This window comes from Hordeum vulgare, chromosome 2H, assembly GCF_904849725.1.
Source record: "Hordeum vulgare subsp. vulgare chromosome 2H, MorexV3_pseudomolecules_assembly, whole genome shotgun sequence".
In the NCBI taxonomy this organism is placed as follows: Eukaryota; Viridiplantae; Streptophyta; class Magnoliopsida; order Poales; family Poaceae; genus Hordeum; species Hordeum vulgare.
Genome location: NC_058519.1, coordinates 73,773,003 through 73,798,305, shown reverse-complemented (window position 1 = coordinate 73,798,305; position 25,303 = coordinate 73,773,003). Strand labels below are relative to the sequence as shown.

At 44.2% G+C, this 25,303-nt stretch overlaps 2 protein-coding genes across 2 annotated transcripts; both read left to right on the top strand.

Moving 5' to 3' along the window:
* The first annotated feature begins 16,244 nt into the window (after positions 1–16,244).
* LOC123429631 (putative glycine-rich cell wall structural protein 1) lies at positions 16,245–17,386 on the top strand. The gene has a single exon (XM_045113651.1). It carries the CDS (start codon positions 16,277–16,279, stop codon positions 17,159–17,161), a length of 885 nt encoding a protein of 294 aa, XP_044969586.1. The 5' UTR covers positions 16,245–16,276; the 3' UTR covers positions 17,162–17,386.
* A 5,373-nt stretch (positions 17,387–22,759) lies between these two features.
* Positions 22,760–23,909, top strand: LOC123429630 (putative glycine-rich cell wall structural protein 1). The gene has a single exon (XM_045113650.1). It carries the CDS (start codon positions 22,800–22,802, stop codon positions 23,685–23,687), a length of 888 nt encoding a protein of 295 aa, XP_044969585.1. The 5' UTR covers positions 22,760–22,799; the 3' UTR covers positions 23,688–23,909.
* The last annotated feature ends 1,394 nt before the right edge of the window (positions 23,910–25,303 follow it).

Below are 25,303 nucleotides of genomic sequence, written 5' to 3'. Positions count from 1 at the left end.
CTTTGTGTCAATTGCTTATGTGGTTAACTTGTGATCTTGTTGAAATTCTGGTTATGAGTTAGACATAGTTGCAACAACAACATCAAACAGAGTTTGTCAAAGTTTTTCTTTCTCTCTCAGTTTGTCAACTAAGTTGCTTGAGGACAAGCAAGGTTTTAAGCTTGGGGGAGTTGATACGTCTCCAACGTATCTACTTTTCCAAACTCTTTTGCCCTTGTTTTGGACTATAATATGCATGATTTGAATGGAACTAACCTGGACTGACGCTGTTTTCAGCAGAATTGCCTTGGTGTTATTTTTCTGCAGAAATCAAAGTTCTCCAAACGTCCTGAAAATTTACGGGGAGCGGTTTTGGAAAATATCAAAAATATATGCGCCAAGTTCAACCTCAGGGGGTGGCCCAGTGGGCCACATGCCCCTGCTCCGCCACCACCACCCCCCCCCCCCCCGGTGGCGGTGGGCAGGCTTGTGGGGCCCACAGGCACCTGCCGCCCCCAACTCCAGCTCTATAAGTTGCCTGTCGTACCAGAAAAAACAAAAAGAGAAGTTTTCGTTGCGTTTTCAATACGGAGGCGCCGCCACCACCTGTTCTTCATCTGGAGGGCAGATCTGGAGTCCGTATTGGGCTCCGGAGAGGGGAAATCGTCGCCATCGTCATCATCAACCTTCTTCCCTCTCCAATTCCATGAAGCTCTTCATCGTTCGTGAGTAATCTATTAGTAGGCTCGCTGGGCAGTGATGAGTAGGATGAGATCTATCATGTAACCGAGTTAGTTTTGATGGGGATTGATCCCTAGTATCCACTATGTTCTGAGATTGATCTTGCTACTACTTTGCCATGCTTAATGCTTGTCACTAGGGCCCGAGTGCCATGATTTCAGATCTGAAATTATTATGTTGTCACCAATATATGTGTGTTTTAGATCCGATCTTGCAAGTTGTAGTTACCTACTATGTGTTATGATCCGGCAACCCCGGAGTGACAATAACTCGAACCACTCCCGGTGATGACCACAGTTTGAGGAGCTTATGTGTTCACCAAGTGCTAATGCATTGGTCCGGTTCTTTATTAAAAGGAGAACCTTAATATCCGGTAGTTTCCTTTTGGACCTCGCTGCCATGGGAGGGATGGACAATAGATGTCATGCAAGTTCCTTTCCCTAAGCACGTATGACGACACACAGAATGCATGCCTACATCACATTGACGAACAGGAGCTAGCCACATATCTGTCCGTGTTACAGTTGTTGCATGATGAATATCATCCAAACAAATCACCGACCCATTGCCTACGAGTTTGTCCTACTTTTGCTACTGATGTTACTTGTCTTGCTCTGCTGCTACTACTGTTGCTACTGTGTTACTTGTCTTGCTGTGCTGCTACTGCTGTTACTTGTCTTGCTCTGCTGCTACTACTATTGCTTGCTACTGTTGCTACTTGCTACTGCTGTCACTACTGCTGTCCCTTGCCACTGCTATTGCTCGTTACACTGCTACTACCTGCTACACTGTTGGTTCACCTACCGTTGACGGGAATTGACAACTTCCGTCGACTCGGCAACGAAGGCTCCATTGATACAATCGTTAGGAATAGTCTGCCGTCAACAGATCGTTTCTGACACCGTTGTTATCATACTACTTTGTTGTTACTACTGTGCTTGCAGATACTATTCTTTCAGGTGTGGTTAAATCCGACAAATTCAGCTGCTAATACTCGAGAGTATACTCTCACCTCCTGACTGGCTTATCAACAAATTGGGTCGAATACTCTACCCTTGAAAACTGCTGTGAACCCACGCGCTGGTGGGCCATCAACAACATTCTTCCAGTTCCATTGCCGGGGAGGGCTAGCAACATTCTTCTGGTGCCGTTGCAGGAGAAGGTTCATTGTGATAAGCATTCGTCTAGCTAACACTAGAGATTGTAGGATCAACACTTTTCTGGCGCTATTGTCGGGGAAGCACAGCTGACGTCAGAATTCTAGCCTGAAAGTGGAGCAAAGTTGAGATACCTATTCTGCGCAACTCCAAACGCCGTAAAAATCAAAGAGGATTTTTTTCCGGATTTATAAAAAATACTGGGCCGAAGAAGTGCTAGAGGGGCGCCAGGGGTTGGCCACAAGCCTGCACGGCGCGGCCACCCCCCCCCCCCTAGGTCGCGCCATGAGGGCTTGTGGGCACCTTGCTGGCCCACTTGCCCCCCTCTTTTTCTATATGAAGGGTTTCGTCCAGGAAAAAATCAAGGAAGAGCTTTTTCGTGGTTTTGCCATCACCACGAGATGGAACTTGAGCAGAACCAATCTAGAGCTCTGGCAGGACGATCCTGTCGGGGAAACTTCACTCCCGAATGGGGAAATCGTCGCCATCGTCATCACCAACACTCCTCTCATCAGAGGGGACTCATCACCATCAACATCTTCATTAGCACCATCTCATCTCGAAACCCTATTTCATCACTTGTAACCAATCTTCGTCTCGCGACTCCGATTGGTACTTGTAAGGTTGCTAGTAGTGTTGATTACTCTTTGTAGTTGATGCTAGTTGGATTACTTGGTGGAAGAGTTTATGTTTAGATCCTTGATGCTACTCATTACCTTTCTGGTCATGAATATGATTATGCTTTGTGAGTAGTTACTTTTGTTCCTGAGGACATGGGATAAGTCATGCTAATAGTAGTCATGTGAATTTGGTATTCGTTCGGTATTTTTATATGTTGTATGTTGTTTTTCCTCTAGTGGTGTTATGTGAACGTCAACTACATAACACTTCACCATTATTTGGGCCTAGAGGAAGGCATTGGGAAGTGATAAGTAGATGATGGGTTGCTAGAGTGACAGAAGCTTAAACCCTAGTTTCTGCGTTGCTTCGTAAGGGGCTGATTTGGATCCACTAGTTTAATGCTATGGTTAGACTTTGTCTTAATTCTTCTCTCGTAGTTGCAGATCCTTGCGAGAGGGGTTAATCATATGTGGGATGCTTGTCCAAGTAAGGGCAGGACCCAAGCGCTGGTCCACCCACATATCAAACTATCAAAGTAACAAACGCGAATCATATGAACATGATGAAACTAGCATGATAGAAATTCCCGTGTGTCCTCGGGAGCGTTTTTCCTCTTATAAGACTTTGTCCAGGCTTGTACCTTGCTACAAGAGGGATTGGGACACTTTGCTGCACCGTTGCTACTTTTGTTACTTGTTGCTTTCTATGAATCATCTCACCACACAATCACTTGTTACCGACAATTTCAGTGCGTGCAGATTTTACCTTGCTGAAAACCACTTGTCAGATCCTTCTGCTCCTTGTTGGGTCGACACTCTTACTTATCGAAAGGACTACGATTGATCCCCTATACTTGTGGGTCATCATACCTCGACGCCGCCAGGCTGCCCGACCGCGCCATCACCCCTCCCCGACACCCTTGCTGACGCCCTGCCGTACTCAAGCCCACTGATTGTTGCCGGCGCCGGACCTCCTTGCCCGCCTTCCTCCCCATCTTTGCGTGTCCCCGAGACGGCTGCTCATCGTCGTCGGCCTAGACAGCTCCATCCCCGCGCCCCTAGTGAGCTCCCCCCCCCCTTTCCCAAGCCCCCCTGCTACCACTACTCCGGCCATGCTCGCCCCTGCTACGACTGCTCCGGCCATGGTCCCGTGCTGCCACTGCTCTGGCCATGCTGTGTTTTTTGTTGCATAATGAGATGAGATGATATGAGATGAGATGAATAGATAAATTAATTTGTGTTGCATAATGAGATGAGATGAGATGAGATGTATGAAATGTGTTGTGTCTTTTTAGATGTGTTGTGTTTTTTAGATAGAGAAACAAATATTAACTTTTGCATATGCATGATGAGTTTTGAAATGAATATGTGAAGCTCCCCTTTTGAGAGATAAGATGTTTTGTGGAAATGTGCTGTGTTTTTTAAATGAAAATATGAAGGTAGTATTTTTGTTAAATGAAAATGTGAAGCAAGTCTTTTTTTTGAAATGAAAATATGAAGTTACTTTTTTTAATGAAAATGTGAAGTTACTTTTTTTTAAATGAAAATGTGAAGCTCCCATTCCTATAGTTGATATATATGGGATGACGTCACCGCACGCACTAGAAAACAAATGCACCACAGTCACTCGTTGCATGTTATTGTTATATAATATAGGGTTTCGACTAACCAAGTTATAATCTCGTAGTGTACAGTTAAAATTTACCAAGTTACTAAGCTACTAAGTTAAAATGTTCATATATTCAAAATGGGTTAATTAAAAGACTCACTAAGTTAAAATTTACAGCCTCCCCAATAACTTCGACATGAGGGGGGATGTCACACATGCATGAGAGAGAGGCAGTCCGCTCGCCCGACCAACTATTGAGGCCACCCAAACCCTAGAAAAAAGAGCATCATTGTCGACCTACCCCCTCCCCGATAACTTCGACATGAGGGGGACGTCGGGCATGCATGAGAGAGAGGCGGTCCGCTCGCCCGACCAACTATCGAGGCCACGCTAATCCATCTCTCATGTTTGTATATATATTTCAATGTTGTAATATTTGCAGAAACCATGGACAGAGACTATGAAAAAGAAGATTTGTTGGGGGATATATTCACGACGGACGTGATCCCTTCTCGTTTATCAACGACACCGATGGTCAAGAAGGAAAGGATGACGGCTCCGGTGAACCAACAATGGAGGAGGAAGGAGGTCATGACGGCTCCGGTGATCCAAGAATAGAGGAGGAAGGAGGTCATGACGGCTCCGGTGACCGAATGGCAGAGGAAGGAGATCATGATGTCGGCTTTGGTCACCAAACGGAAAAAGAAGATTTGTTGGGAGATATATATACATAGGACGCCCATTTGGGGCACCTAGGTGCCCACGCACCTTGCCTAGAAATCATTGGATTACATTGAAATGTGTGCATGTGTACTTAGTATTAGCAATAATGGGTCAACCCATTAGCTCCTTATTAGGAAATAACTATCACTAATTTTTGATTGATATCGACACTTAATGCACAGATTAAACAAGGTGGAGAAAAAATTCAGCAATTAATGATCGGGCCATATGGTTAACTTTTGTGTGCATGCATGTTCCATGTACGTTTCCAACTTTATTTCTTATATGTATACTTCTTTTTTCTTATATAAAATAGAAATTCATATCCATAATTAAATACTTAGGTATATCATCATTTTAGGTATAAAAGGTATGCTTAACTTTTGTCCCAATAAAAAAATACTCTTGTACGGATATAGTTACATAGCCAGGTATATATTTAGGCAAATTTTAAGTAACCGGGTATATATGTATCCGTATATGTATATAATTTCGTTAAGAGGTAGGTACCGGATATGACTATTAGATAGTTAGGAAATAAATTATTGAGCATATACCTACCCACATATGTACGTAATCTTTTTGTCTGTGTGTCTTCAAGGCATATACTTTTATTAATAAATAAGTTTTGTGCGTACAACATCTTAGGTATTTGTACATATTGAGTCACGTAAATCATATGCCTAGCTAGTCACATACTAATTCATATATACCTATGCAAACAGTATACCTAGTGAGCATACTAACTTTTTCATATACCTAATCAATATCTTATGTATATGTAAATTATACTATATTTTGGATGTATCTCCAATATGATTTATGGGTATGTCTCAAAATAATTTACGTGTATTCAAAAATATTGTATCATTTCTTGGGTTATGTATTGTTCAAAGTAGAGGTAATAACACTAGTAGTGCCTAAACTTGCCATCGATGATCATTTTGGTGTCTAAACTTGAAAAATACATTAATCTGCTTCTATAACTTGGTTGTATGGTTCAAATACGGTTCAAATCACATTCAGATACATATGTACTGCTGACTAGGCATACCAACATGGCACGGGGCCCATTTTACAATTTTCGTTTATAATAGAATAATTTTACAATTTTCAAAAATGTATACATTTTCAATTGTTCATCTAATTTTCAAAATCTTCAGTTTTAGAAGATATATCCACGTGCCCCCTTTTTAGCATTTTTGTTTTTTTTCCTTTTTATGTGACCCTTCCACATGTGCCTTTTTTCGTTTTTAGAAATTTTAGAACATACGTAAAATATTGTAATAGTAATCAACATAAATCTAGAATCTTATTGTCTTAAAATGTTTTTAACTATAAAAATGTATGCATAGTTTAAAATGTGTTAATTTAAATATGAGAATGTATAAAATCCCTGGGGCACACTAGGCTGACATATAACTTTCTACGGATATTTAAAAAAATATTTCATTCAAAAATATATCTTTTGAAAAACACATTTACTTTATTGAAATACATGGGAACTTTTTACAACTAGAAATACATTTCCTAAAAGCATGAACACTTTATATACTACGTGAATATCTTGTAATTTCCAAAATGAAAAAACAGCTAATAGGTGGAAAATGGGTTGCACTAACTTTACTCCTTTAACTCAACGGTCTTGTGAGGTAGATAAATTGTGCTAGTGATGATGAATAGACAATAATTTTACCTCGTGGAAGTGGTTACACAGGTCTTTCGTGGAGCACAGTCCCCTAGTTCGAATCTCAGCCTAACCATATTTTTGTTTATTATGATTGTGTACTAACAGGTGGGACCCGATGGTCAGTGAGGCACACTCTTTGTGTTAGTCTATCCGGCACTGCAAGTGAGCCCCGCGCCATGCTTACATGTCTAGTCAGCAATACATACGTATCTAGATGTGATTTGAACCGTATTTTAACCATATTGCCAAGTTTTGGAACCAATTCGGTGTATTTTTCAAGTTCAGGCACCAAAGTGAACATCAACGGCAAGTTTGGGCACCATTGGTGTTATTACCTCTTCAAAGTATATCAGTTTTGTGTACATCTCCAAACCATGCATGTATTGGAAAAGGGTATGCGGGTATGATGTCTTGGGTCCATGTACAAACAAAAAAATCATGTGTGAGTATAGGCATGCAACGTACATACGTAAATTTGAAAATAATTATGTGTGGGTATATGTACGTAGGAAAAAAATCATGTGTGGATATCAACATGCATCATATATATACCTAAAAGTAAAGAACAATTATGATCACATTTTGTATTATTTTATCATCTTATTTTGTCTAGAAATATTAGTGTTAAAATGTGTGACCCTGCGTTAATTTTTTAATACTAGATACCTTGAATATTCAAACTTCATAAAATGCATAATATACATTGTAATTATACATACAAACATTTGCTATGATGTTTCGCATTATTTGGTCCTATTTAATACCTAAAAAAATTAGAACGTATATACATACACTTTTTATTTGGAAAGAAATCATTGCTAGAAAATCAATAGTACATTTTTTGGAAAGCAATCATCTCCTATTAAAGGTCATAGTGCATGCAACTAAAATTTGGAAAGTCATGTGACGTGGATTGTACGTCATGCATCATGAATATCACATGCTATAACAGGCATCTAGGTGCCGAGGCACCTAGGTGCCCCAAACATTTTACATACATATATATATATATATTATATATATATATGTATGTATGTATATGTATACGAGCGGAAGCGTGAAGAACTACCAACTAATCGCATACGAGCAATTCAAGAGGAATTGGCGGGATTCTTTGTTGAGGATGTCATACCATGAGACGGGGAATATCATCAGGATTTCCTTACCGATTTTGGTGGACGATAGATATTAGCTAGTTAGGGATCGCAAGAGATGTTATATATTGTATATATGCGTGATCGTGTACTATATGTAGTAGCGTCGAGTTGTTTGACCAAGCACGGAGAAAGAGAGGTCACTTCTCTCTATATATGTTCATGACGATGTTGTGTAATTAATGGTTCCTTCATTTACTTACTAGCTAGCGTCGAGTTCTCTCTATATGTAGTAGCTACCGTCGACCAAGCATGGAGAAAGAGAGGTCACTTTTCTCTATATGTAGTAGTTAGCTAACACAATATGAAACCCCTAATAAAACCCTCCAAAACCCCTAAATCCCCCCCCATTTCAAAAAAAAACTCCAACGCCTGCGAGCTATTGACGCGTGGCTGCCTTTTAGTCCCGATTGGTGTTACCAACCGGGACTAATGGTCCTCCTGCCTGGGCGCCCCGCAGCGACCACATGGAGATCCTTTGGGCCCGGTTCGTAACCAACCGGGACTAAAGGTTTGGGCCTTTAGTCCCGATTGTTTTGTCCCGGTTAAAGAACCGAGACTAAAGCCCCTCCGAAACAGGGACTAAATCCTTGTTTTCTAAAGAGTTAGTCACAGGATCTTATATTATGGAATGAGTAAAGAGACTTGCCGGTAAAGATATTGAACTAGGTATAGAGATACCAACGATCGAATCTCGGGGAAGTAACATATCGATGGACAAATGGAACAACATACGGGATTAACTGAATCCTTGACATAGATGTTCAACCGGTAAAGATCTTCGTAGAATATGTAGGAGCCAATATGGGCATCCAGGTCCCGCTATTGGTTATTGAACGGAGAGTGACCGTCTGCATAGTTCTCGAACCCGCACGGTCTGCACAAAGTTTCGGTGACATTTCGGTATAGTTGAGTTATGTATGTTGGTGACCGAAGGTTGTTCGGAGTCCCGGATGAGATCTCGGATAGCAAGAGGAGTTCCGGAATGGTCCAGAAACGAAGATTGATATATAGGAAAGAGGTAAACGGGGTCCGGAAAGGTTTCGGGCATTACCGGTAAAGTACCGGGAGTGAAGAATGGGTTCCCGGGGTTGACCGGGACTGGCAACCCACCCCAAGGGGGCACATAGGCTTAAGAGGTGGCGCACCAGCCCCTGGTGGACTGGGCTGTCAGCCCCTATGGGCCTATGCGCCCGAATTGAGGAGGTGGGGAGGAATCCGACTAGAAGGAGGACTCCTGCTAGCGCCTCCTCCAAACTCAATTGGAGGAGGACTCCCCCTCCTCTTGGGGCGTCGCCGGCCAACCCTGGGGATTTTCTCTATGGCGCCACACCTTCCCTCCCTCCTATATATATTGGAGAGGAGAGAGGGCACCCGCACATAAGCCACGGTCCAACTCTCTTTCCTCATCTAGTTTGTTCCACCTCTAGCTTGATTCGGTGGCGCACGGTGCAGCCCTATGGGATCAGCTCCACCAACACCGCCGCCACGCCATCATGTTGTCAGAGAACTCGTGTACTTCTCTGCCCCCTCTTGCTGGATCAAGAAGGCGGAGATTGTCATCGAGCTGTATGTGTGTTGAACGCGGAGGTGTCATCCGCTCGGCACTTGATCGTGATTGGATCGCGGGACGGCTTGTGATTTGGATTGCGAAGACGTTCGACTACATCAACCGCGTTTCTTAATGCTTCCCGCTTAGCGATCTACACGGGTATGTGGATCCGATCTCCCCTCTTGTAGATGGTCATCACCATGGATAGATCATGTTTGTGCGTAGGAAATTTTTTGTTTCCAATGCAACGTTCGCCAGCGGTTATGGCCGAGCCCAACGAAGAATCTGGTAAATCAAGACCAATCACTCCAAGAGTTGAATTCAAACGTTTTGTTCGAATTTCCCGGATCAACCTGGCCGTCAGCTACGTCGTTATCTTCCCCGATGTCGGTCGACATTTCTTTCTAGTGGAAACGAGCGTCCAGTCCTCTGGCTTCATGCAATCAGAAAGGGTTAACAGAGGTAAACATGCCTTAGGGGTCAGACCGATCCAAGGTCGAACAGCCGTCTTCGTCGTCGTCTTTTTCTTCACCAGAATCCGATCGCCCGAATGCATATTCTCTGTTATGATCTGTCTGAAAGAGCAAACCTCCGTCGGCACACACTCGGGCGAAGTTTCAACCGGTAGCATCTCCTCCAGTTGGTCCTCATCAACGTCACCTGCGAGCACCCAAAAGTGGTTGCCAAACTGACGGCAATCATAGCGTACCAGAATGTCAATAAGGTCGATGCATACCTACATATCGCATGTAGTTGCCTCCGCTCGCGGCGGCATGATCGGTCTCCCCGCCGCAACTAGGAACAAGTCTGTCACACCCCAATTTTTGGCTTTCCTGATTAAGTAACTTATTTCAAAATTTAGGACCAATTAAAAATTTTGTGAATGCTTGTGATGCTTGGAGTGACTATTGTTGCCTTGCTTGTTTGCATGATTGTGTTTGATACCTAATAGATCTTGTCACTCTCCTAATCACCTCCTCATTCCATGATCTCCTGCCTATTGATCATACCATGCGTTTAAGACAAATATCTATATTTATCAAATATTATTTTCACCAAAAAGCTTTTCCTTGAATTAAACTTTCAAACCCCTCAGATGACGTTGTACTACAAGTCCTCAAATTAGGGAGTTTCTTTTTCACCAATTGTTTTATTTAAAACCATTATCAAAATGACTTTCAAAAACCACCATATTATTATTTTAAAAGTTATTTTATTATTTTATTTAAAAGCCTTTGTGTGAGGCCAGAAATGGTCTCCTATGAAGGAAATTTATTTTTATTGCCTTAAAAATATTTAAGAAAATTTAAGGAAACTCAGTGGATATATTTATTCCATATTTATGAGTTTCGACACATGTTCATGTTCAAAATATTGGGAAAACCCCTTCAAAACCATTCCTGCCTATTTCAAGCTTTTGGAATATTTCTATAAGAAATATTCTCAATAAATTCCAGTAAAATTCTAGCATGTCATCTATGATATTCTTGATGATCTTGCCAAGTTTCATTTCAATCCAAGTGATTTGACTCCCCTAATCACTCTAAAACCCTATCTGTCCAAAATCAAATTTGAGCAACTCTACATTGTGAAGTGTCTCCAATTGTGCTCAAATTTGGTGGACATGTTCCAGTACTCCAATGAGGCATCCACACCAAGTGGTACACCAAGGAGAATAGAGGAACTTGTCCTAAAACCCTCAAAACCCTCTCTGTTGATCTATGACTTTGGTAAACTTTACATTATAAAGTTTCTCCAATTATCCTCAAACTTTTTGTGCATGCCTTAATGCTCAAATAATGCCCCTACACCAAATATTAGATTTGTGAGAATTCATTTGAATAGGGTTCTAAGCAGAAACCCATTTCTGCCCATTCCTAGGGTTTCCCAAGTCTACATTGGAAAACTTATCCAGCAAATCCTAAATTTGGTGTGCAAGCCTATTTTCATCTATTATTTGATCCTGTTAAGTTTCATAGCCATTGGAATCCATCTGATAGCCTAACCACAGATCAAACACCTTGTGTGCACTCACTGATTTGGCTTCTATTGCCCCTTCTACTTTTACCCTTGAGCTCAACTTTCTACCACAGCCTCACATAGTTACATTTTACCTCCAGTAACATTCCCATGGCCACTGGTCAATTACTGGAGAAGGTCCCTTTGTAACTTTCTCTCATTTTCACCTTGGCAGCACTGTTTTACCTCTCTTTCCATTCTTCTGCTTAAGCTATCACCCCCAATTCTTTCCAGAGCCTCTCTAGTGTCTCAATGCATCATTTCAAATAAATTGATGGCATGCTCATGTGGAAAATATGAGCAGCACTTCTACAAATGGATTTGTGGCTCAATCATGACTTTGTACAGCAAGTACTAGCTAAACTTGCTTTCTTGAGCTGAAACTTTGCAGTCTGGTAGTCCTTCCATGCCTAACACTACCAGACATAATTTCTCCCCAAGTATCCCCACCTAAGACCCACTTTTATCAGCTATAAGTTTGTTGTTAGAAACTTAACAGCAGTCAAAGCAAGTTCAAACCAGCCCCAGATGCTTCCAAACTCCTCCAGTGCATCGTGGCAAGCATGCCTTGCACGGTTGACACCTTGGACTGGCCAAGGGGTAACCCAGGAAACCAGGTGCGGTGGTGAGCACCACTCTAGCCTGATGTATGGGTGCTCTGCGCCATGTCCTCTTGCTGCAGCCTGTTTTCAACCGTTTCCTCACGTCTCAGAGCACCGGGGTATCTCATTTGACCAGTCCAACGACTCCCTGACGCCAGCTTGCCTCCAAAACCCTCCTGGCATGCTTGTCTACCCCGTGCTCTCAGAGCTCCAGAGAGCTCCTGAGCTCTTTCCTCTTCCCCCTCTCCATATGGCTTCCCCCTGAGCGCCCTGAGCCTCCAGAACCCTCTCCTCTCTCTCCCAGCAGCCTCAGAAGCCCCTCCTCTTCTCCCCAAGCTCTCCATTTCTCCTCAAGTGCTTTGTCTTCTCCCTCCATGGCCATGGCGCCGCCTCGGCCTCCCTTGTGCCCGAGCAAGCCGGCTCCCCTCCGGCCCTAGCTCTTCCCTCCAATGAGTCCCCGCGGGCTCCCCATCCTCCTGGACGCACCATGTCCCCTTCCCGTGGTTGGCACCATGCCCCTCCACGGTGGACGCAGCTAGCAGCCGCTCCACACGGCGATCTCCTCGCCCCAGGCACCCCCGCGGCTGCCAAGGCCACCTCCCTGGCTCGGTAAGGAGCGGGGCACCCGTCCCCACCCTCGGCTCGTCGGCTGGGCCAGCAGGCGGCTAGTGCACCGGTGGCCGGCACCCCCATCTCCCTCGGCTCAAGGTTGAAAAAGACCAGGGAGAGAGAAGGAGGCGGGTGGACCCCAGGTGTCGGCGACTCAGGGGCCGGGCTAGCAGGTAAGAGAAGGTGCCCCAGCGCCTTGCGCTTTTCCCTAGTGGAAGGCGTATTCCGTAGAATACGCCACCCGCGTGGCCAGTTGCCCCCGGGCCGAGCTATGAGGCCAGCCCACCTGCCTTCTAACGCCCTGAGCGCAGCATAACTCCTAGGTGGAACTCCTTTCTGCATTTTCCTTTTGTAGAACTTGTAAAATCCATTACTAATTCATACTAACTCCAAATTTATTGATTCAAATTTCTGCAGGTTTCTAAAATCCTGTTCTATCCAGATCTGGGCATTGTAACTTTTTCAAAAATACTTTCCTGTGATAATAATATCTAAATGCCCATTTAGACATACTAATCACCACCTTTGCAAATTCCTAGAGGATCCATTTCAACTCCAAATGGAGTGATTCAACCTTACAGAGACTTCTAAAATCATTCTCCATTTTTAGAACCATGTTCAACATTTTTGTGTGACTTATTTCTGTTGCTTATAATAAATAGCTCCCTATTGCTATTTATCCCACATTAGAAATTCCTAGTAAATTCATTTCAACTCCAAATCCAGTGAAACCACTTCCTAAATATTTCTAAAATCATTCTCTGTTAAATGGGTGCCTCCACTCATTTTTAACAGAATATTTTCTGTTGACCTCTTCAAAGGTCACCTATCCCTCCTTTCCTTCCATCTAGACACCCCTGATGATTCAAACCCCTTGGCAAGGATTCAGGTATTTTTCTTATGACCAGAGAGGTCCAAGAAAAATATAACTTCTATTTATAGAACACTTTTATTCTGCTGGATGTGTGGGTTACTATGGTTGTTTCCGACGTTAGTTGACGGTACACGGAGTATTCGGGGACGGAGCGGCAGACCTCGAAGACCCTGAGAACTTACGTGAGAAAGGCAAGCAGCCCTTTTGCCATGACTTAAGTATATAAAATGATGCATGCTAGTATAGCAAGTATTTTCCCGTTGCATGTGATCATGATGTCGGTTCATCATTGTGGTGATGGTACCGAAGGCTTCTTCGAAGCACTTGCATTGATAGTAATGATATTCACATGGCTCCTCGGAGCACAAACATGATGAGATGACCCTACCATCTACGAGGATCATGCTACTGTCATGTTGACTAGTAAAGTAAGATCATTGCATTGAGCCTGACCCTACCCGTGAGGGTCATGTTATACCATGTTGACAAGTAACGATAAAGCATATTACCACAAGCATAATGATGAGTTAAATAAAGAATTTATGAAAACCCCATCGGGTGCCACTAATGCCCAAGGGTGATGAGGAGTTGGTGATCACTTTTGGTGAAGTGATGCACCGGTGATTTTGGTGTGAGTATGGTTTCGAAAATGGGATTAGATTTATGATGTGTCGACCGTCCCAACCTTACCAGTACGACCATGATACCCCTTTATGGAACGGGGCTTTGTTGACTACTCTGGTCGGTACTAGCAAAGAGCCACATTACTAGTGGCGGGAGTGATCGGTGTCACTCTCGTGATGGGGTCATGCCAGGTAGGACGACTATGCCATTATTATGAGTTCCAGGCACACCGTTGGTCCCTGCATGGTTGATACGGTCCAGAGTCGGTGCTCGTAAGACGTACAACATGTGGGCTGGGTACCAATCGAGTGGACCTCTTTGTCTAGTATCGTCAGGGGAAAGATGATGATCGGGTACTTACCTCGGGTATATGTGATATACCGCGAGTCGTGGATGACACGGAAGTTTCCCGTTTCTCGTGGGTCCAGCGTACTACCTCTGCAGAGTGTAAACTATTCGAATAGCCGTGTCCACGGTCAAGGACAGTTGGGTGGTGCTGCTTAAACTACGTCCAGTGTTTCCGCATAAACGAAGTGTGTGTGTGGTGTTATAAAGGTGTTGTTATAGAGATGATGATATGACCAAGTTCGGTGACTTGGCATATAGGGTAAACCCGGATGGTTTAACCCTCAGCTGATATATTGAGGTTATGACAAGTCCGATGACTTGGCATATAGGGTGAACCCGAATGATTCAACCCTTAGCAGATATGTTGATATCTGTAACCTGTTCTTCAAAAGTAATTCTTTAACTTGATGCATATACCTGATCATTCCACTCAGATGAGTTCCACTAAAGATGCATGATACTGTTACCCTTCACTTTCATTGTTCGTATCATGGGCTGTTTGCGAGTACATTCAAAGTACTCATTGGCTTGCCACTGGTTATTTCATTGACCAGGTGTGAAAGACAGGATACGGTGAAGATTAACTCGGTGACGTTCTTGCGAGCTAGGATGCTTCCCAGTCAGAATGCTTGTAGGTTAAGGCTGATGGCATGGGTTCAAGCTTTCAACCAATAATTCCGTTGTTGGTCCAGTTTCAAGTGTATGCCTTTAATGCCCTATGTATGTAAGACTCGACCGAAGTGGTCATTTATTGTATCAAATGGTATGTATGGATGTAAGACTCTATTATTCAGTATCTGTGTTAGTGAGCATTGATCCTTGGGATCACTGGGCACGGCGATTTCAACTTACCAATCGGGGTCCCCACAAAATCAATCTCCAACCGAAGTCCCTGAGAAATCACGTCATCCTTCTCCAGATATCTGGCGGCGAGAATGTCCCCGATATCATCACTCACCGTCATCCATCGAGATTTTGGATGTAGGTACAGTCGCCCTTGGCCTTCGCCTCCCCAATCTGAACTGGTTGAACAAAACCACGTGTGCCATCTCTCGTACGGGAATGGATCCGGCGATCTCGGCCCCTCGTGCGGCGAGGTTAGATCCGAATACACTCCTAACTCAGGCGATGGCCGCGTAATCTCGGCCGGGGGAGGCTCCAGCGGTGGTGGCAGGGGCGCCCTAGTCGCCACACCCGTCGCCTCTCGAGTCGCCAGTCCAGTCGCCTCCACGCCTGCCATCGCCACACCCGTCCTAGGGGAGTCACTAGAGCTAGTTAAATAAAAACATACACTACATCATTTTCTGTTGGTAAATAACAGTAAAAACATGTCTTGCGTACGGCAAATGTACTTATTACTGTACATAGTCACTAGTTAAGCAAAAACATAAATCATTTTCTGTTGGTAATTAACAGTAAAACATGTCTTATGTACGGTAGGTGTACTTGCTGTACATATATTTTTTTTCTCTTTGTATATCCGCGGTGTTCATGATTGCTAATGGTCAAGTGGCAGTCATTAAGTGCAATGTCAAAGGATTCCCTATGATCCACGGCTTCCAGTTTATGCGTGCGTATCGAGTAAAGGCAATTCACGTTCTCACATGTGGTGGAGAGAAAAGAATTACAGTAATCTGACTGTCAGGAGATGGAATCTCAACCAAGCGTCAGTACGTATCTTCTGACCCTTCTACAGCTGACCAGTTCTCACCAATTATAATTACCGATTAAAAAAAGATATGAACAGATTTGCATGATCGATGAATGCAGCGGCAGTGCAGTCAGTGATGCATGCTACAGTTAATTTGTCGTGGGGTCACTCAGTCAGTTCACAACCCAAAGCTCGCGCGCCTTCCGCGTGCATCCAACACTCATCATCCATCACCCATCCACCGGTCCACTGCTATATAAACCCACGCAGCCCTCTCTTATTTCGACACCCAACTCATCTCACACTACACCGAGCTCACACACAATGGCTGCTAGCACTAAGCTTGTAGCTCTTGGCTTCGTTGTCCTCGTGAGCATTGGATTCACCGATGCTTCGAGGATGCTGGCCAGCTCCTCGAGTGCCGGAGGTGGAGGCGGTGGAGGCGGGGGCGGTGGCAGCTCGTCGGGTGGGGGTGGGAGAGGATGGGGCCATGGGGCCGGAGGAGGTGGTGGCTTGGGATTTGGCGAGAGTACTGGAGATTCCAGTAACACGTATAACTTTGCCAAGGGAGCTGGTGGAGGAGGGGGAAACGGTGCTGGCGGTGGTTCTCAAGGTGGATCCGGATCCGGATCCGGTTCTGGTGGTGGAAATGGTGTTGGTTCGAGTGGCTCGGCATCAGCCCCTACTAATGGTTACGCCAACGCTGATGGTCAGGGTGGGGGCGGTGGTGGAGGTGGTGGTGCAGATGGGTCAAGCGGATCTGGAGCCGGAGATGGTGCTGGCAAAGGAGAAGGTGAGAGTGGCATAGCAACCGCCCCTGCTGTAGCTCCTTCTGCTGGTGGTGTCAGCTACTCTGATGCTGGCGGTGCTGGCACTGGCGGTGGTGGCGGCGACGGCGGAAATGGAGGTGGTAATGGTGCTGGAGGTGGACAGGCCGCCAGCGATGACACTTCAGGAGGCAATGCCAGTGGAAGTGGCAGCGGCAACGGTGGTGGCCAAGGCGGAGGCGTAGCTCAAGGTCCAAGCATGGGAGTTGGTTCTGGCTCAGGCATTGGGGGCGGACAGACTGGTAGCACTGGTTCCTACGGTCAAGGCTATGCCACTGGAACTGGTGCTGGAACGGGTGGCGGTGGCGGTGGCAGCAGCAATGGTGGATCTGGCGGTGGTGGAGGTAGCGGATCCGGATCCGGCAGCGGCGGATACCCCTAAATTTCCTTTTCGAACAAGATAGAATCGAAGCCCATCACACATTTCTAGTATCTCCATTTCATTACTATTCCACGTCACTTGTGTTTCTTTTTATTTATAGGGTTTTTACTAGGTGCCTCCTAATAAAGGACTTCATAATTCTAGTGGAAGTACTCAATAGTTAGTGGAGCAATCTACTAACATGTAATCACTACCTACAAATATGTTATGTTATGATTTGTGATATGTTTCGTTGTTAGTGTGAGTGCTTGGTTACTCCTTCCAAACCAATATATATCCCTACCTAATGGTTGTTCTGATTGCCTTTATTTTTCTTCTCTATTGGGGATGGTAGCTGGTTTTTATGAGAAACGTAAGAAGAACAAAAGGATAAATTGCACAAATACGAGACCCGAAGCACAAAGCATTAGTAAGCCCTTAAAAATAATTTAGGCATGCATGTACGCTCGACGACCTTGTAAAGAATTATATCTGGTTATTTTTATATACGACCTTGATCCAGCTTGTTTATGGATGACTCACGAAGTCGTACTCTCATGTTTCTCTCTCAGTTTTATTTAATGCTATGTTTGTCAAGTCAACAAAACATCTAGTTGACATCTATGAAGCATCGATACTTTACAAATTTGTGTATCTCCGTTCAGTACTTTGCCAATATTCTGATACTCCAGATAGGGCCTCGATACTGGTATCCCCAAAGTATCATATTTTTCTATTTAAAAATAAAATAAAAAGTGGCAATACGTGTACCTCCAAAGTATCGTCGTTCAATATTGCTTATGTTTTGATGTATCTTTAATCCGTTCATATGGGTAGTGAACGTGTACTGTACTGATGTAATAGTTGGATAAAAGTGCTTGCTAAGGATGTTACTTGTTGGATAAATTGCTTGTTCATGTTGTTGGCTTGCTGCTCGTTGATTTTTATGGCGTAAAATTATGTGTCGATGTTGCTGCTGCCTCATATTGCTAGGGAAGAAGATACAAATATGCACCATGGCATCTTTTAGCTTTCTTCATCATCATTTGAGCATTATTGATATGTATTGCTTGTTGATTTTAATTATCATCATGTTCATGGATGATAGTTCCTATATATTTATCGTTACGAGAATAAAGAATTCAATGAAGGTTGTGCTCTCTATATCAGTATCAAGAAAAGAAATGTAAACGCGTTAGAAGAAGAGTAGTACCCCCCCACCCACACACACCCACACACACCCACACACACACATTATTTGGCTCACCCGTGCAATCCAAGGTTCTTTTTATATATGTTTGTCATTTAACAATCTCAAGTTCTTAACTTTAAAAGGTTTGTTGATTTTATGTTGTCATGTTAATAGGTATTACAGACCAAATTAGGTTGGGACAGTCTATTGCCGTGTTACCCCTTGATAATAGTGAGATATTTAAATTGAGAAACAAGGAGGCATGGAAGCAATTAGGCAACTAGTGAAACGGTTATTTTGATCTCATCTCACATATTTTATTATGTTAGTCATTCTGTATTATTTATATATACTTGTCGTATCGTTGTATTGTTGTTTTTAGACGTTATCGTATTTCGTATCAACATACCCGTATCACCATATCGGTGTCGCCATATTAGTGCTTCGTAGGTTGACATGTGGCTACACTATGATGCAATATTGCATGTGGCTACACTATGATGCACCATCGTGGAAGATGTACGTCCTGATTGCCTGACCCATCATGAAAGAACGATAACGTCACATGTATTCCCCATGTTCCTTAATTTTTTGTCGTCGTTTTAGTTTGAATTATGGAACGGGGGTAGTATTGAATGATCGGGTTTACAAAAACAGCCGACTCGACGTTGGCCAAATGAATTCATTATTTGTCATAGCATGTTGTGTAACAAAATTTGTCATAGCAAGAGCTTGTGCGACAAATATTTATCATTTTTTTTTAAAGGCCATGGTGCTACCATTTTTTCCCTTTTTATTATATCACAGACCGTCCAAATAAGTGTATGCTTATCCTGCATCGTACTCCCTCCTCCCCAGTTTCTTAGACCCATATAAAAATGGACATTTTCGCTTGAAAGTCTGGTTGTTTTCGAAATACGCAAATCTAGCTTCCTTACAGTAAATTTTTCTAATTTTGGTTCTCAGAGTGGAATCAAGAAAATACATGAGGGACATGCATGCAGCTAGCATGCATATGTTCTAGCGATCAAAGTCTTCTTTACCGCGCACATCTTTGAGCTTCCATATACTTGTTGGCATATATGTGTGTATATGGGTGCAGAGATGTGTCTCCACTCTAGGAAGGTGGGTCATGGAAAAAAATAGAATGCTAACACCATATATTATACTTCCTTCGTTCGTAAATATATGACGTTTTGATTAAACTAACAAAACGTCGTATATTTAGGAATGGAGGGAGTAGTTACCAACCCTTACAAGACCAGCATTAGAAACTACTACCTCCGTCACAGTTTAGAAAGCACGCGCGTGTATCTAGGTCGTCAATTTAACTTATATAAAATCTATTGTTTAATATAAAAATTATATCATTAGAAAATAGAACATCTAAAGTTTTTAATGATATATTTTTTGTAATATATGCTTATCATTAAGTTGGTCAAACTGACGACCTAGGTACACGTGTCGGACTTATAAACTGAGGGGGTGGTTGGTTACATGGACTTATTAGGGACTTAGAACTTATAAGTCCCTTTAAGTCCCATCTAAACCAAACAGGAGGGACTTATAGGGACTTAAAGTGGGTAGTTGGGACTTATGAAATAAGACTCTCAAGGAGGAACTTATAGGGACTTATAGTTGTAATATGGTCTTTTAGTCCATGTTAAGTCCTAGAAACCAAACAGGTAGGAGCTTTTTAGGGACTTGGAACTTATAAGTTGGGACTAAAAAAAGTCCTAAAACTTATGAACCAAACAGGGCCTGAGATGGAGGGAGTACTAGAAAATAGCACACGCAGCCGACGGTGTAAGCAAGCCGACATCATCTCTGGATCTTTGGAAACTCTTGGAGTGAGGGTAACATTGTCATTGTTGACGTAGTGCTAGAAGGTCGCCGGTTGGAGACAAAAGATGTTGGCGAGGATGCACTGATGAGTAGATCTAGCTAGATATAGAACTATTAAGGCCTCCTTTCACTAGCTCTCTGACAAACCAAAACTTGCTATGCTTTGGCTGACTGAGAAGAAGACAATAAGCCAAAAACACGAACCGTCGTCGTCCACACCACCAAACAACACCATCAAAGACGACCTAGATGAAACTAGGACAAATATGGAAAAGGAGGGCCAAATGGCACTGCTCGGTGTAGAGGGTTTGCTAAGGGTCTTTGGCAGGGTATTCGACAAAGAGGATATGCCTAGCGGCTCGTGGGCGACACTCGGCAAATTATGTGACAGATGGAAAACCCTGGGAATCTCTAACGGAACTGTTTGTCGAGCACAGGTATTCGGCAGAGAGGATATGCGGAGCGGCTCATGCTTTCCACTCGGCAAACTAGGGACATGTGGTACCCCCTATGAATCCCTGGCAGAATTGTTTGTTAAGCACCGGTGCTCGGCAAACAAGTATGGCGAGTATTAGTACATGGACACTCGGAAAATCCAGGTGTCACATGACAACTTGTGGTGCACTAGTTTGCCAAGCATCTCCGATAGACACTCGACAAAGGCAGGTGCAATGTGGCACCATCTTTTTCGTTAGTTGAATGTCAGTAATCTTTATGTTCCTCAGCGTCCCATGCTGCACTCGACAAAGCCTTTGTCGAATAACTGACAAACATCACTCGGTATACCTTGCTTTGTCGGCCAGGTATGCTGAAAGGCCTTTGCCGAGTACTTATCGGATTCATGTCTATCAACCATTACGCTAGATGACTTACCTAATTGGAATTGGTTTTGTAAATTACACGTGTCACTTCAATAATTAAAATATTCATACAATCTCTCACTTGGCCTGTGTAGTGACACGAAGATTGAAACCTTTAAAGATCGATCGTGTCAATTAAGATGCTGGAGGGGCAATGGATTAACATGCTAATCTAAATCATTAAAGAAATTCTCATGAAAATCCAGGTAATTTTGATCTCACGGGATTCGGTCAATGCTGGTTTGAGTGGATCTATTTGGGTCCGGTCTACATTTGCTTGTTCATGTGGTGTTAGGTTATATCCTTCCAATCTAAACTTCTCTCCACCAACGATGCTTGCTATTCTAGTGTGTTGGTATTTTGAGGACTTAGCAGGACGACTTTCCAACTGCATACTATAAAAAGGTGTATCCGGCTCTGGTTGGGGAGGGGCGATGATGACAGCGTCATTCATCTCACTATAGTGTTTGTAGTCGTCGTTAGGTGATCTATGGACCTGGTTGTAAAAAATTAACTTCTGATGTTGTTTGTACTCACATGATAGATGATGAATAGATGAAAGTTTTTATTAAAAAAAAAGAAAGGATTTGCTAGTTAGGATCTCGCATGCAGGTATATAAAGCCTAGGGTAGGTCAACTCTCGGAGTAGCGAACTCGAAGTGTGTAGTACTACTATTACAGTACTACGTCGTCAAATTTCTGAACTTCGAGACGCGTTAAAGTGATAAACCCTAGGTCGCCGCTGTTAGCTTTAAATCCTACGAGTAGCATGCAATTAATCTAAGTCAACACTCTCCTTCGTCGTCTACCAGAAGATTAACTCCACTCGTCTAGTGGCTATATAGCGTGGGGCTAGCTGGAGCCTTTTCTCAAACTGCATGCACCGACGGCGAAGACCGCATGTCAAGTTCATGTACTTGTAGTTGTAGGAACTAAGATATAGGAGTACTAGTGCTAAGGTAATGCATGCAACTTACGGTTTAGGTGAGTCAATGTTTCCTTTTACGGAAATTATTAAGTTATTACTCACAAGTTAAGCAAAACCATACATCATTATTTTCTGTTGGTAATTAATTAACAGTAAGAATTGCCTTACAAACGGTGTATATACTTACTGTACGTATATGTTGTTCCTTTTGTTATATAGGAGTAGATCCGATGTTTTCAGTTTTTCATGATTGATGATGGTCAAGTACGGCATGTGCAATGTGATGTTTTCAGGCTACTCTCAATGCTCCACTTTGTAAAGGTTTATGCAAAACTTAGGGTTTTTAGGCAACCCAAAACTAAACTAGATTACATGTGTTTGCCCTAGAAAGCCCATCATCAGTATCGATCAGAACAATAGCCGTCATGGTTGTCAAATTACATGCGGTCGTATATCAAGAGAAAATTAATTAATCTGTCTATCAGGAGATGGAATCTCAATTCTCAACCAAGCGTCGGTACTACGTATCTTCACTCTTCAGATCCTTCTACAGCTGACCAGTACTCAGATCGAGTCGGTTCATGAAGAGATTTGCATGATCGATGCATGCAGACATGCAGTGCAGTCAACGGTGCATGCTACCGTGATTAGAGAGAGCTTGTCATCAAATCACTCAGAGTGGGTTCACAACTCAGAGCGTGTGCGCCTTCCACGCGTGAGGTCTAGCACTCATCATCCATCACCCATACATTGCTTCCGCTACTATATATATCCACGCAACCCTCCGTGCTTTCCACACCCAACTCATCTCATCCTACACCGAGCTCACTCACAATGGCTGCTAGCACTAAGCTTGTAGCTCTTGGCTTTGTTGTCCTCGTGAGTATTGGGTTCACCAATGCTTCGAGGATTCTGGCTAGTTCCTCCAGTGCTGAAGGTAGAGGCGGGGGAGGCGGAGGCGGTGGCAGCTCGACGGGTGGGGCTGGGAGTGGATGGGGCCATGGGACCGGAGAAGGTGGTGGCTTGGGATTTGGCGAGAGTACTGGAGATTCGAGTAACAAGTATAACTTTGCCAAGGGAGCTGGTGGAGGAGGGGGAAACGGTGCTGGTGGCGGTTCTCAAGGCGGATCCGGATCCGGTTCCGGCTCCGGTGGTGGCAACGGTGTTGGTTCGAGTGGCTCGGCATCAGCCCCTAGTGGTAGTGGGTACGCCAACGCTGATGGTCAAGGTGGAGGCGCTGGTGGAGGTGGTGGTGCAGATGGGTCAAGCGGATCTGGAGCCGGATATGGTGCTGGTAAAGGAGAAGGTGAGAGTGGCCTAGCAACGTCCCCGGCAATAGCTCCTTCTGCTGGTGGTGTCAGCTATTCTGATGCTGGTGGTGCTGGAAGTGGCGGTGGTGGCGGTGACGGTGGAATTGGAGGTGGTAATGGTGCTGGAGTTGGACAGGCCGCCAGCGATGACACTTCTGGAGGCAATGCCAGTGGAGGGGGTAGCGGCAACGGTGGTGGCGAAGGTGGAGGTGTAGCTCAAGGTCCAAGCATGGGAGTTGGTTCTGACGCTGGCATTGGAGGCGGACAGACTGGTAGCACAGGTTCATATGGTCAAGGCTATGCCACCGGAACCGGTGCTGGTATGGGTGGCGGCGGAGGCGGTAGCAACAATGGTGGGTCTGGCGGTGGTAGAGGTAGGGGATACGGATCCGGCAGCGGTGGATACCCCTAAATTTCCTTTTCGAACAAGCTAGAATCTGAGCCCAACACATATTTCTAGTCTCTTTATTTTACTATTTCACATTATTTGTGTTTCTCTTCATTTATATAGTTTTTACTAGGCGCCTCCTAATAAAGGGGCTCCATGATTCTAATGGAGTACTAAGTAGTTAGTGGAGCAATCTACTGAGTTGTAATCGCTACCTACATGTATTTTATGTTATGATTTCTTATATGTTTCATGTTAGTCTGAGTGCTTGCTTATAGTCCTCCAAATCAATATGCTAGCTAATGGCTGTTATAAAACAAGTTAATGTTAGTGGCGTCGTGGTGGCGTCGACGACAGCTAGAGTAGGCAAGGTGGATGCGTCAGTACAGTTCTAAAGATGGATTGATGGCAGTTGGCGGCGGCGACCTGTGAGTGTGCGCCGGACCGGTGGGTGCCCCATACCCGGCAGGTGGCTTGGTTTGGGCATCTCCTGCGCAGGTCCATCCTTGCACATCAGACGCTTATTCACCAGGGCACCACGCCATCGAGATCCGTCGCCTTCAATGTGCAGAATGAAGCACCGCTCCACCAAAGAAAACATCCACTGGTCCCCCCAACCCGCGTACACCTCCAAGAATGATGCCCCCAAGGGAGAGACGACACAAGCGTGCCGCCGTCTTCTGATCTATCGATCTAGGGTTTCCTCCAGAGGTAGCAGATAGTGATCTAGAACTTCTCCTTGGCGATGCCTTCAAGAAGGGAACGACGGCGTAGAGCGTGGCCATCGCCGGCCTTGGCATCTAGCCAAGAGCAGGTTTTCACCCAGATCTGTTCGGAGAACTCCATCCAGCTTCTTGTGCATGGGTCGCCGCCTTCTCTGCTGCAGACTAGATCAAAGGATCCAGTCGTCGCCGCCTGAACGGCTGAAGCACCACCACGGTGCCAAAGCAGCCCGACACTGACTGGACTGCGAGTGGGAAGACAGAGACTACAAAGATGACGCCTTCAAGAAGGTAACGCCGCGTAGGCGTCGTCGTCACCCGCCACGACCGAAGTCGGATCACGGATTTCTCCGGCAGCCGCCCGTCCCCACTCCATGCACAGCCAGCTGGCCGACCACCTCCGACGAAGAAGAAGGCCACCACTACCAAGCCTAGAGCCGGCGCCCCAGACATCCTCGTGTTGCAGATCAAGTCCATGAGTAGTGCATGTTGGAATTATGCCCTAGAGGCAATGATAAGTAAGTTATTATTATAATTCCTGTATGAAGATAATCGTTTATTATCCATGCTATAATTGTATTGAATGAAGACTTAGATACATGTGTGCATACATAGACAAAACAATCTCCCTAGCAAGCCTCTAGTTGGCTAGCCAGTTGATCAAGGATAGTCAAGGTCTTCTGACTATGTACAAGATGTTGTTGCTTGATAACTAGATCACATCATTAAGTGAATCATGTGATGGACTAGACCCAAACTAATAAACATAGCATGTTGATCGTGTCATTTTGTTGCTACTGTTTTCTTCTTGTCAAGTATTTATTCCTATGACCATGAGATCATATAACTCACTGGCACCGGAGGAATTCCTTGTGTGTATCAAACATCACAACGTAACTGGGTGACTATAAAGATGCT

Bases quoted from the DNA above. Each gene is read 5' to 3' on its own strand.
- LOC123429631 (XM_045113651.1), top strand. From the start codon at position 16,277: ATGGCTGCTAGCACTAAGCTTGTAGCTCTTGGCTTCGTTGTCCTCGTG.
- LOC123429630 (XM_045113650.1), top strand. From the start codon at position 22,800: ATGGCTGCTAGCACTAAGCTTGTAGCTCTTGGCTTTGTTGTCCTCGTG.